The sequence below is a fragment of the Diospyros lotus genome, chromosome 10 (assembly GCF_014633365.1).
Source record: "Diospyros lotus cultivar Yz01 chromosome 10, ASM1463336v1, whole genome shotgun sequence".
Taxonomy (NCBI): domain Eukaryota; kingdom Viridiplantae; phylum Streptophyta; class Magnoliopsida; order Ericales; family Ebenaceae; genus Diospyros; species Diospyros lotus.
Window position 1 is genome coordinate 32,195,701 of NC_068347.1, and position 12,819 is coordinate 32,208,519.

The 12,819-nt window shown below is 37.3% G+C and overlaps 2 protein-coding genes across 2 annotated transcripts in view; one reads left to right on the plus strand and one right to left on the minus strand.

Annotated features, from left to right (window-relative positions):
* Positions 1 to 2,935, plus strand: part of LOC127811245 (uncharacterized) — a 28,884-nt gene extending 25,949 nt beyond the window's left edge. The window contains exons 2-3 of the mRNA XM_052350954.1: positions 1,998 to 2,166; positions 2,342 to 2,935. Coding sequence (XP_052206914.1) covers positions 1,998 to 2,166; positions 2,342 to 2,815 — 643 coding nt within the window. The 3' untranslated portion in view covers positions 2,816 to 2,935. The remainder of the gene's footprint in view (positions 1 to 1,997; positions 2,167 to 2,341) is intronic.
* Positions 2,936 to 4,031: 1,096 nt separating this feature from the next.
* LOC127811460 (protein NRT1/ PTR FAMILY 5.2-like) lies at positions 4,032 to 9,700 on the minus strand. The gene is made up of 3 exons (XM_052351348.1): positions 9,205 to 9,700; positions 8,161 to 8,950; positions 4,032 to 7,456 (listed from the first exon to the last, which is right to left on the minus strand). Exons 1-3 carry the CDS (start codon positions 9,320 to 9,322, stop codon positions 6,574 to 6,576), a joined length of 1,791 nt encoding a protein of 596 aa, XP_052207308.1. The 5' UTR covers positions 9,323 to 9,700; the 3' UTR covers positions 4,032 to 6,573.
* Positions 9,701 to 12,819: the final 3,119 nt, after the last annotated feature.

Consider the following 12,819-nt stretch of genomic DNA (forward strand, 5'->3'; position numbering starts at 1 on the left):
TACCCCTGAATCTCGTTGTTCAGGGGATTAGGGGTTCCCCGAACCATAAGATTCGGGAAACCCCTCACCCCCCGAATCTCGTTGTTTGGGGGGTGAGGGCTTCCCCGAAAGGCGAGATTCGGGGAATCCCATACCCCCCAAATCTTGTTGTTCGGGGGGTTAGGGGTTCCCCGAACACCGCTGTTCGGGGAACTCCTAACCCCCCGAACAACGAGATTCGGGGGGGTATGGGGTTCCCCAAATCTCGCCCTTCGGGGATAAGGGATTTCTCGAAAAATATGAAAGCAATGATACTAATTATATAAAATATGAAAGTAAATGATGTACAATATTGAAACCGAACTTACCTAATTTCGCACAGTAAAATTTGGATCAGATTAGGTTGATTTATTGATATCAAAAATTAAAATTAACTCAAAAAAAAATTAAGATTAAAGCAACATTAATTTAAGAAAAAATAAATATAATATTAATTCAAAGATCCGAAAAACAATAATTCGAAATAATTTATATACACTTGAAATAATTTATATACAAAATCATTATATATATGTATATAGTTATAATATACATATAATATATATACTATATAATAATATAATATGTAATAATAGTATCCATTCTCCTGAACTTATAAGTTCGGGAGAATTGATACCATTGCATTCTATATACATATTATATAGTATAATATTATATAATTGAATTAGGACAATTACATTCTCCCGAATCCATAGGGTTGGGAGATTGCAATTCTCCCGAATTCATGATTTCGGGAAAAATGATTTTTCCCGAACTCATAGGTTCAGGAGAATTGATTTTTTCTGAATTTATGGATTCGGGGTGCTTATCGAAACATGAGGTTCGGGGTTCCCCAAACACCCAGAACGCTAGGGTTCGGGCGGTTAGGGGTTCCCTGAACCTCAGGGTTCGGGGAATCCCAAATCGCTCGAATCTCGGGGTTCGGGGCATCCCCCAAGCCCCGAACCCCGAGGTTTAGGGCATCCCTTACCCTCCAAGGCAGTGTATTTTTTATTTTTTAATTAATCTTATTTTTTAATTCATCTGTCGTGTATGTATATATAAATTATGTGATTGAACTAGTGATATATGTTATAAATTGTGTTTTTTCTCGCCGAAACATGAATACTCGTTATCTTCTTTATCAAACTCTGCTAAACATTTGCAGATAATAATCATCCATCACTGATAGTAATGGCTATGGCGATGAGAACTCGGCTGAGCAATGTTTGGTGTTCAATAATAGTGGCTGCTGCTCGGTGTTAAATAATAATGGTTGCGCAATGTTCAGTTGTGTGTGAGAAAGTGGTTGTGACAATAATGATCAAGAAAGTGAGTGCACGCGCTTAAAGAGTACTGATGGATAGTTGAGCGTTAAATATTTAAATGAAGGGTAAATATAAGTTCAAGGTATTTTAAGAATATTAAAAGTAAATTACAGAGAACAAAACGTATGGTTGTAAATAAAATTTTCCTTAATAAAAAGAGAGGGTGTTATCCCTTTCAAAGGATTAGGAAATCGTTGGGGTAAACAAAATGGCGTCGCCCTCGAATGCAATTTTGTTCACCCCCTTTAATGGGGTGAACATCACTCTTGTAAAATTGTGAGGATGAAAAAAGTAACGGAACAGCCTGAATTAATTGATTGTCGTTACCGTTTTGTTGCTTTTTCACCCTCACAATTTTTGTGAGGGTGAGGGTGATGTTCACCCCCTTTAAATGGGGTGACTTTCACCCCGCGTTACCATCCCTATTAAAGGATTAGGAACTCCGGGGGTGAACAAATCGTTGGGGTCCCCCCCCCCCCCCCCCCGCCCCCCCTCAAATTCAATAATTGTATCCACAGACTGCCATTGACCCCCATAATTCGAAACGCTCGCGATATCTGGAAAGAAGAACGAGGGAGGGAGGAGAAGCAAGAAGTTCCTCGTATTCTGGCAACCTTGTGAGTTCCTCAGAAGTTATATTTATTGCTGCAGCCGGGAGGCGAGCAGAAGGAGAGCCAGAGATGGCTGGCGATCGACGAAGCTCTTCCTTTGCCACCCAGCTATGCCCCTGGGGCGAATTCCACTCTCTCTTGAGATCAGGAAAGGAGGAGGAGGGACGGAGAGGGAAGAAGCAGGAAGCTCCTCAGATTCTGGCAACCTTGTGAGTTCCTCACAAGTTATATTTATTGCTGCAGCCGCGAGGCGAGCAGAAGGAGAGCCAGAGATGGCTGGCGATCGACGAAGCTCTTCCTTTGCCACCCAGCTATGCCCTCCTTTGCCAGCCCGCTATGCCCCTGGGGCGCTATGCCCCTGGGGCGAATTCCAATCTCTCTTGAGATCAGGAACGGAGGAGGAGGGACGGAGAGGGAAGAAGCAGGAAGCTCGTCAGATTCTGGCAACCTTGTAAGTTCCTCACAAGTTATATTTATTGCTGCAACCGGGAGGCGAGCAGAAGGAGAGCCAGAGATGGCTGGCGATCGACGAAGCTGAGAGAGATGAAGGAGGCGTCGGAGATGGTCGCCGGGCCCAAGTGGAAGAACTTCATCAGGAGGATTAGCGAGTATATATTTCAACAAGAAATACTGGAACCAGTTTCAGTACGATCCTCGAAGCTATGCTCTCAACTTCGTTCGATGACGGAGCTGGGGAAGACGACGATGGCTACATCTTTAGCTATTCTTCAAGGTTTTTCGCTCCTTTATCCGGTGAACGACAGAGAGCAGCGCTGGGTTGTGATTATTGTTGTTTCTCGGAGGATTGCCTACACGTTTGGTGTTTCCGACTACACATGGTGCCGGCTAATGATTTGATTTATGTCTAGTATTTTTATGAAATTTATTTCTTTGATTCACAAATTAAATTGCCTGGTATGTTGATTCACACGTTGTGTACTCGATTTTATGTGTACTCGTTCGGCTCCAATTTCTGTAGTTCATCATCTCCAGGTCCTATTGCGTCTTTTTTTTTTTTTTTTTGAATATTTTTAGGTTTTTATGAAATTTTTAATTTTTTTATGAAATTTTTAAGTCTTTTTAAAAAATATAAATATTTTAAAGTTTTTTATGAAATTTTTAGATATTTTTAAGAAATTTATGTTTTTTTAATGAAATTGACGTCTTTTTATGAAATTTTTAGATCTTTTATGAAATTTAAGTTTTTTTTTTATATTTTTAGATATTTTTATAAAAATTTTAAATATTTTTATGAAATTTAGTCTTAGTATGTCAAATTTTTTTAACTGTTAAAGGAATTAAAAGTTATATTTATGTATTAACCTTAATTTAATATTGATGTATCTTTTATTTTATTATGAATCACTCCTTTGACGCATTATCATGCTCACTGGTGAATAATTGCGTCCCAGAATTCGACACTCTCTGGAGAGGAGAAGCAAAGTTCTTCAGATTCAGGCAACCTTGTAAGTTAAGTTGTATTTGATTTTAAAATTTATTTTTGCCTTCGTATATTTATTAGGTAAATTTATCGAGTTTGCTGAATGCTCATTGCATCCTCCCATAGACATACAAACTGCCATTGAGTCCCAGAATTCGACACTCTCTTGAGACCAGGAACGAAGAACAAGGGAGGGAGGGAGGGAGGGAGGAGGGAGAGAGGGGAGAAGCAAGAAGTTCCTCAGATTCTGGCCACCTTGTAAGTTGTATTTGATTATAAAATTCATTTTTTCCTTCCTATATTTATTAGGTAGATTTATCAAGTTTGCCGAATACTTGCAAAATTCATATTTTTGTCATTGTACTTTTATATATTTTTTTTATAATTATTCAAATTTTTCGTTATTTCGATTACATCCATGTATTTATATTTTTGACTTAATTTAATCCTTATATTTTGACCATTTTCTCGTATACCAACTTAAACTTTTCAGGAGATGTGAACACATTTGCATGAATTTGGGTAATAAGAGAAATTGAAAGGAACGACATTCCCAAAATGGGGTGCTAGTTAACAAACAATCATTTGATTTTATTTCTTGCCTTCCAGCAGCAGCGGGAAAGGAGTCTAGCTATCTGGCTAACTTTGGTGGATTTCCCCCATCACAATCCAAAGAAGTCATGAAGGGTTTGATGACTCAAAGCGAGTAGAGCTAGGGAAGAGAGAGTGAGGGGAAGAGGGGGCAACCCTCGACCCAATCATCGAATTCACGAACTCTATACATAACATGTTTCTTTGATTCTCAAAAAGTATAGTTTTCATAAGATTACTATCATGCTATGACTATAGACTTATAAGCTATATTTCTCCAAATGGCATATCTGCCACTAGAGGTTTCTTTACTTTCTTGTAAGATCCATAAGGAATCCTTTTGGTCGGATTAGTCCAGTGAACTTGTACTCACCAACACCACCCATGTATTAACTTAGGTATCCCATACCCATAGTTTGTAAGATAAACTACTATCTTTCCCAAAGGTAATAGCATAGCACACACTGATCTCTCTATGTCATTAACTCCTGTCTTGATGACACTTTTGACCAGGGATAGATTTAATGTTGTACTCTTAGGTGTATCAAAAACCTTACAATTGAAGTCACATCTCAATTCATTTCTACACAAAGTAAACATAGGGACTTTGTCATTAGGCATGTTGTATTTAAGTAACTGCTTAATGAATAAATAAATATAAAAGACAAAGCTTTCCAATAGATAATATGCACATGAAACAACTAAATGTATTACTCAACAAATATGTCACATCTTAATTTATCATGTACAACTTAACACTTAAATTGTAAGTCATACATTAACAATATCAACTCTTAATGTATCGAGTATACCTTAACACTTAAGCTGCAGGACATACACTAACAAAATCAGATCTTAGTGTATCAAGTATTACTTAACACTTAAATTGTAGGGCATACACTAACTAACAGTAAAAGGCTTGAAAAGTTTATAAGTTTATAGATGAACCTTACAAAAGCTACCATAAAATTTATATTAAACTAAAAGGGTTTTGAAGAATTGAAATCAGTCTCCTCTTGGTTGAACAAGTAGAAATCTTCTTGTCACTATGTAAACTTTTCATCTTCGATAACATATTGGATCAACTTAAGAGTCTGGAGGCTGTGGTTGGATAGGTACCATCTGTTAGACAAGTAAGGCTACAAAGGGGGAACTAACACCTTTTGTAAACAAAGAGTAATCAGACTTGAATTGATGGAAACCATACTCAACAAGACCAAAGGAGTATTTAGAAAACCATTGTCTATAAGCCTGCTTGAGCTCATATATGGACTTCTGAAGCCTGTACACCAAACGCTCCCCTTAGGTGGAGCAACAATCTTAAGGGTATAGCTAAAAGGGAGATCCATATATACTTTCTCAAAAAGATTCCTATTGAGGAAGGCATTATTAACATGTAGTTGGATAAGAGGCCATTTGTGAATAGCTGCTCAAGCCAATAAAACTTTTGACTCTTGACCAACTTGGCAACAAGAGAAAATGTATCAAAAAAATTCAACTCCTCTTGTTGTGTGTACCCCTTTGCTACTAGACGAGCCTTATACCTCTTTGATAGAACCATCTGATTTATATTTAATTTTATATACCCATTTGCACCCATAGCATGCTTATCATGAGGCAAGAGAGTAAGAAACAAAGTTTGCTGTTATAGCATGATTCATATGCATAGCTTCCAACTTTGCTGTTATAGCATCCGTCCAGTGTGCATAGTGCACTGCTTGATGATAAAATTGAGGCTCAAGATTAGAAGAATTGTTAAGAAGTAGATATTTATGAGGAGAAGACAAACTTGAGTAAGAAACAAAACAATCTAGGGGATACAAAGATTTAGTAGAGGGTAAAGGACTCTATGATAATAGATTGCAATGGAAATCTTGGGGATAAGGAGGCCTCGAGACCCTAGGCAGATTTGCTAGGAAAAATAGGACAAGGAGAGCTTGAGACAGAACCATCAACATCAGGAGTGTTACCTTAGCTGGGAAAGAATCAACATCAAGTACATAAAGGCCTTCATGAAGCTTACCCCTGTCAATCATCTTCGAAAGATGTACATCTTGAACAAAATATGAATGAAAAGAAAAATTGAGGCCCATAGTATTACCTTCTACTAAAGCACTCATTGAAAGTAAATTGAATTTGAGTTGTGGCACAAATAACACATTTCCTATGCACAGCTATCCGAGAATGGTTAGGTAATGTGACTTATGTGTTGTTAACAAGCCTTAAGCAATAAAAAGAAGTCTTGCTAAACCACACATGGCTAATAGCTCCTAAGCCTATTATCTAATACCTAGGGTTATTAAGCATTGGATTCACTGATATAGAAAAACAACTACTTGATGCTTGCTCATGTGGAGCATCAGGTTCTGTCTTCAACTTTGATGCACCAAAATGAGAATTTAACATACTCAGCAAGTGTTGATACTGAATAGAATTCAATGTTTGCACAAAATCTCCAACAACCTGACTACTAGAACTCTCAGAATCCTGACCTAGGATAGCAATATTTACTTGATTAGGAGCATTATTAGTGTTATTGTGACTAGGGAACCTCTGTTTCACCTTATATCACGAAGGATCAACTTTAAGAGCCAGCAGGCTGTGGTTGGACAGGTACCGTCTGCGGTGGTCCCCCCAATTCTTGTCTAAGAACTTCCATTGAAGGGGAAACTTCAGCCTTGTAGACGTAGTACTTGGTCACTACCAAGAAGAAAACGAAATTCAAGATGTTAAGAATGCAGAAAAACGCGTAGTAGTAGTCGAGGTGAGAAGCATTGAGGTTATTAAGAATCCACCCTCTGTGACCGTGCTTCTCTGTGATGTGAGCAACAGTTGAAAGAAGGAAGCTGCTGAGGAAGTTCCCAACTCCTACCGTAATCATCGCATAGGAAGTTCCGAGACTCTTCATGCTCTCGGGTGCTTGATCATAGAAAAACTCAGTCCTTACTGGGTCTAGAAATGCATTAGCCGTTCCCATGAGCACAAACTGAGGGAGTAAGATGAATATGGTTAGAGGAACTTGTCCTCCACTTGCAACTACACCATGATCCTTGGCCACCTTTAGCCTGTACCTTTCCGTAAGACATGCAATTAGCATGACGATGATGGTGAGGACAAATCCAATCCCCATTCTCTGAAGCATACTGATTCCTCTGGGATTCTTTGTCCATTTTTTCGTCATCTTGACGAAGTAACGGTCATAGATCACCATACAGACAATCGTGGAGATTGTCACAAATCCGGTTAGATTGGCCGGGGGAATTTTGAAGCCGCCAACATTTCCATCGAGTGTGGTACCTTGTTTGACGAAAAGGGTGCTTATTTGCGCGATCATTGTGCTTGGAACGAATGTTGCGACTAGGATCGGTATCATTCTCAGCATCTGCTTTGTCTCCTCCACTTGAGTGACTGAGCAGAGCATCCATGGACTTGTAGGACCTGTTCTTACACTGGCTTTGTTGAGGAACCTGCAGAAGAACGTCTGTTAGAAGAAACACGGGACTGAATGTAGTGAAATATGTTCTATTTTGAATGAATTGTTGTACAAAAAGGGAAAACCTACTTCTACACCTTCGGCTATGGAAAGCAGCTTAAATGAAAAAAATACCCTTGCTCAATTTGCAAAATTGCAAAAGCCCCTTCCCTGTTCTTCCTCTCTCCCCTCGATCTCATGGCCGCCTCCTCTCTCCTCTCTTCCCTCCTTTTTATGGCTGCCTCCAGCAATTGCACGTCGTCGCCATCCAACGGTGGCCGTGCGAAAGGCAAGGCGACGACAGGATGGCGGCGACGGACAGTTGCTGGGAGGGGGGGGACCGGAGAGAGGAGGTGTTCATGGGTCGTTGGGTGAAGAGAAGTAAATTTACAGAGAAGAGAGGGATATTTCCATCATTTTGGTGTGCGGGTAGCCCTTCCTTTAGCCATGTGTGTACAAGTAGCATGATCAAAAAGTGATAAACCTATAATGTAATTAAGATTTGAACTCAGAATATCCTTTTAACATAACGACAAGGATGGTAGAAAGGGCTCTTAAGGTGAGGGATTTCACCTTTGGTCCCAAAAGATGGTAGAAACGGGATAATACTGGCCAAAAGCATGACAACCGGCTTCATTGAGGCGATATGTCAAACATCTTGAGTGCATTGAAATTAAATTCATATGAGCTGAAACAAACCTCAAGGTGGGCGTGTAATCAATCCTAAACTTTCCTTTCTTGGCGTACTCTTCCAATTTCAGTTCGATGAGTTCTTTGGAATCGCCGGGAACCTGCACTTTCCACTTCCTCGCGGCAGCGACAATGACCTTCGCCATCCTCGTGAAGGGACTTCCGGTGGGCACCCGGTGCCGGTAGAAGGGCGTGCCGGCCAGGAAGATCAAAATCGGTACGGCCAGGCCGGCGGTGGGAAGCCCGTATCCCAAAGTCCACCCCCCATTATCCTGTATGTACACAAGAACTGTGTTGGCGAAGAGCGTGCCGGTGTATGTGATGGACATCCACCTGTTGAAGAAGGAAAGCTTCTGATCCTTCTCCTTGGGCTCGAACTCGTCGAACTGGTCTGCACCGATGGTCGAGATGTTGGCCTTCGTCCCGCCGGTGCCGATGGCCAGCGTGTAGAGTGCGCCGTAAAACACTGCTAGTTGAAGCGTTGAGGCCTTCTTGCAGTCGCCGGATTGGACGGCGGCGGCCGAACATTGAGGTGGTTTTATTCCGGGGACTGAAACTGCCAACGTTAGGATTGACATACCGAAAAGATAAATTGCTGATGCGATGAGGAAGGTCCAGTAGCGGCCGAGATGGGCGTCGGCGACGTAGGCGCCGATGATCGGAGTGATATAGACGGTGCCGACCCAGTTGGTGACGACGTTGGCGGCGGAGACAGTGTCCCGATGCAGCCTCTTCGTCAGGTAAATCATCAGGCTAGATGATAAGACTTGGTACGCCATCCTCTCAAACAGCTCGTACACTGAAGCAAAAACAAATTCAATTTTGGATGGAGAAGAGAAGAAACCATTAGTGGCTTCTGTGGAAGATGAAAGATAATCTTTTTATGGTTCGCGCGCGCGCGCACACACGCACACGCACACAGGATGCAGTCAAAAAGATAATCTCTTTATTGTATTGGATCGATCGATAAATATATGAGACTTGTTGAACTTAACACTCATTTCAAAAGACTTAACTCATTTACAACCCTATAAGGAGAGAGAGAGAGAGTACCAGCAATAAATTTGCAAGCCCTCCATTGGCCTCTCTCGGACCTACGGACAGGGTTGCCTTTGAGATCCACAGTTCCATCCTCTGTATGGTCATCGCTGCCAGCTTCTTCAGCCAACATAATAATAATAATAATAGTATTAATTAATCTTGCTCGAGATAGTTCACAAACTCTTGGTTGGCACAGCCTGCTGCAACTGCCCTCTATTTATGGTAAACCCATCCATCTTTGGTCAAACTATTCGTCTCTTGGATACACTGAGCGAACGTATAGCATGCACTTTAGATGAAAAAGCATTGCCAGAGGAACACGAAATTGAAAAGGCATGCACCGCTCTGGTTGCGCCCAGAACCGGCGCCCCTACCCCGGCGGCAAATATTTGAGTACATTGTTGCTTCAAGGTTTATGCACTTGACGTAGCACGTGAGATAACCGCAGCAACGGCTGCACGAAAGGCACTTTTGACTTTTGCGCGTTTGTTTGTCCCTCTCATGTAAATTATTAATTAATTAATAGAAAAGGAATGTGGCCGATCTTCACAAGATGACAAATTCAAGAAAACAAGTGTAAATTCTTAATACAGAGAACTTCACCTCTTTGGAGTGACCTGGAAATCTCTTCTTTTTTTCTTTTTTTTTATATAATGCAGAAATTGAGAGGCTTTCGATATACGTCGTCACATACTCTATAAATTGTGATCCACTTAATCGGGCCAACAAATAAATTTGGCTCAAAATTCATATTCGTCTCTTAAATAGACACTGATAATAAATTGTCTCTGCAGATTCAGACTCAAACACTCAATCGTAACAGTTAACACCCAAACTCTCTAAATATCTTCAGCTTGTACTCACAAAACATCTTCAAAAAAAGATTTGTCTGCCTTCTCCAGTTGGGCTGAAGTTTGAACGCTATTTTGGACCATCCGATCACCCTTGAACGATGGATAATTTTTTATACTAATTTATACGATAAAAACAAAAATAATAAATACACTTTATCTAAAATACAGAAAAGATCTATTCATTTTTACCCATAAATTATATATGTTTGTCCTTCACTGGGATTATAAATTGGGTTTTGCCAACTAGTAGTCAAAAGCACTGCTCGAAATGCATTTAATGCACTCTGTTTTCATCGTTCAATACTTTTATTAATTAATTAATAATGATTGTATTATATTTAAAATATTCTATCAAATAACATGATCATTGTGAGAGCTTCTCGAGTAGACCAAGGAAATGATTATTTTGCCTTCTTCCAATTTCAATATTTACACTTCTTATTTCCCGACCCTTCTTTTTTCCTTCAACGAAGCTCTCTTCTTCCACAACATTTATGCCTCTTCCATTGTCGGATCTCTTCCCACAACGGTCACCACCGCTGCCCATTGCTACTCTCATTGCCCATCGTTACCCAGTGCCGCCCATCGTTGCCATCTCTGCCCAGCGTCGCCCATCGCTCCCTCCAGCGTCGCAAGCTGCCATCGCCGCCTCCTGGGGTTGTCGTCGCTCGAGGTCTCCATTGTAGCATATGTTGCTGTCTTCTCCTGCTTCCAAATTGCCCTCTTCCAATTTCAATAATTTTATGTATTGATGAAATTAAAAAAATAAATAATTTTATATAATATTTCAACATATATATTGAATATTTTTATGAATTAAATTTAAATTTATACATAAAGTAAAAAAATTATATATTTTTAAAATTATTTTATAATTTATTAACATGTAATTTTAAATATTTTAGCAATTGGACATGAATTACAAATTTTTAAAAAAAAATTATATTTTTTAAATTTTATTTACATTATTCAATGTTATGTCCATTTTAGTATTTTTATCAAGTTCTAACAGCTTATCAATTTTTACAGAGCAAACACATAATTTTACACTAATAACTTAAAAAGTATATTTATTCAAACATGTTATCAGCTTAAACACTATCCAACTTTAACATTATTACACAACTTAAACATTACCCAGCTTAAATGCTATTAAAAAAAAAACTTAGCCAAACTAAACCATAAGCATATCTTAGATCTTACAGATAAAAAAAAAAATTATGCATATGTCTTCTAATGCATTTTAAAAAATTTAACAAACAGTTTAATAAAAATTTTAAAATATTTTTCAAACTTATTTTGACCACCTCATATCTTGATCTAAAAAGTATTTCAATCTTATTTTAATATAATTTTATTTTATTTATTTTAACAAACGTTATTTTAGTGGGAATAGTTGTATCTAAAATTTAATTAAATTTTTAATTAATTATATTTATTTATAAATTATGATCATATTAATTATTAAAGAGTTGAGATTGAAACTTATAACTATATATAATATAATAACTCCAAGATAGTGCTATATTTAATGATAATTAATTAAGAGTCGTAATTGAGAATTATCCGGGAAGCTGAAAGGTGGCCAATATTCTTGGGACACCAGGCACAGTAACCCTCGTATGCACGTGGCAAAATAGTTGATTTTTTTATTATTTTAATTACATTTTTAAATTATAAAATTTTGAATCAATTATATTCTTCAATTTTTTATTATTTTAATTACACACTTAAACTATACTTAATCTATTCTTCTTAATAAATTTATTAAGTTGTGTAATTAGTCAAAATTATATAATTCAAAAATATAATTAAAATAAAAAAACGTACAACTACAAATGATAAAATATATATTTGGCCTATGCCTTTTCTATAAAGCAATACATTTAGTCTATTATAAGGTTGTAATATACTATCCCTAGTAAAATTATTACTGTCGCATGATTATCGCTTTAAGCGTGTATGAAGGTAAACTAATTTTTATTATTTTTTTAAAATCTGGTTTAATATTTATTATTTTAAAATTAATTAATTAATTTTGTGTGTTATTTTAAGAACTAGTAAAGATTATCGTAAACAGCTCCACGCTTATAAAATTTTTAATTTTGAAGATCTCATGCATAGGCAATTATATGTTTAATACTATATTATTGTTTATTTTTTAAATTATATTATTGTGTTAACGGTTGTTTCCATTATTAAACTTTACACAGGTTGATTGCTTCACAATGAAACCAAAGTTTATACACTAAAAGGATGAGAGTTTGTCAATTTGACATCTATACAGAAAACATTTGATTATATTGTTGCTTAAAAGTTTATGCACTTAAAATATATACTTCTTTGTTTATTATTTGCTGAATATTGCACTTGAAACTTAAAAATGGTATGTAATAATGTACTCAGAATGTTTATACTTAATACTTGAAAATGGTATGTAACTAATTAGAATGTTTTGCTTTTTTTTGTTTTTTTTTTCTTTTTGAGTGTTGATATAATTTTGTTGTGTAATATAATTTAAGTAGAAATCGAAGTTGACAATGTAAGGCGAATGGGTCTCCTAGTTTTTTTTTTTTGGTTTTTCAATTTTGTTGATTTTTTCATTTTCTCAATTTTTTTAATTGATTCAATTTTTTTTATTTTTAATTTGTCCAATTTTAGCTTTTATTCGATTAATTTGATTTAAATTTTTACATAATTTGAATTTTGATTTTAACACTTCAATTGATTTAGGGATGGAAGCAACCAAATGTTAACCTCTAATGATGATCTA

Coding starts and splice junctions, on each gene's coding strand:
- LOC127811460 (XM_052351348.1), bottom strand. CDS start 9,322: ATGTTGGCTGAAGAAGCTGGCAGCGATGACCATACAGAGGATGGAACT. Junction 8,951..9,204: donor GGCTTGCAAATTTATTGCTG/GTACTCTCTCTC, acceptor TTTTTGCTTCAG/TGTACGAGCTGTTTGAGAGG. Junction 7,457..8,160: donor GATTACACGCCCACCTTGAG/GTTTGTTTCAGC, acceptor GTTCTTCTGCAG/GTTCCTCAACAAAGCCAGTG.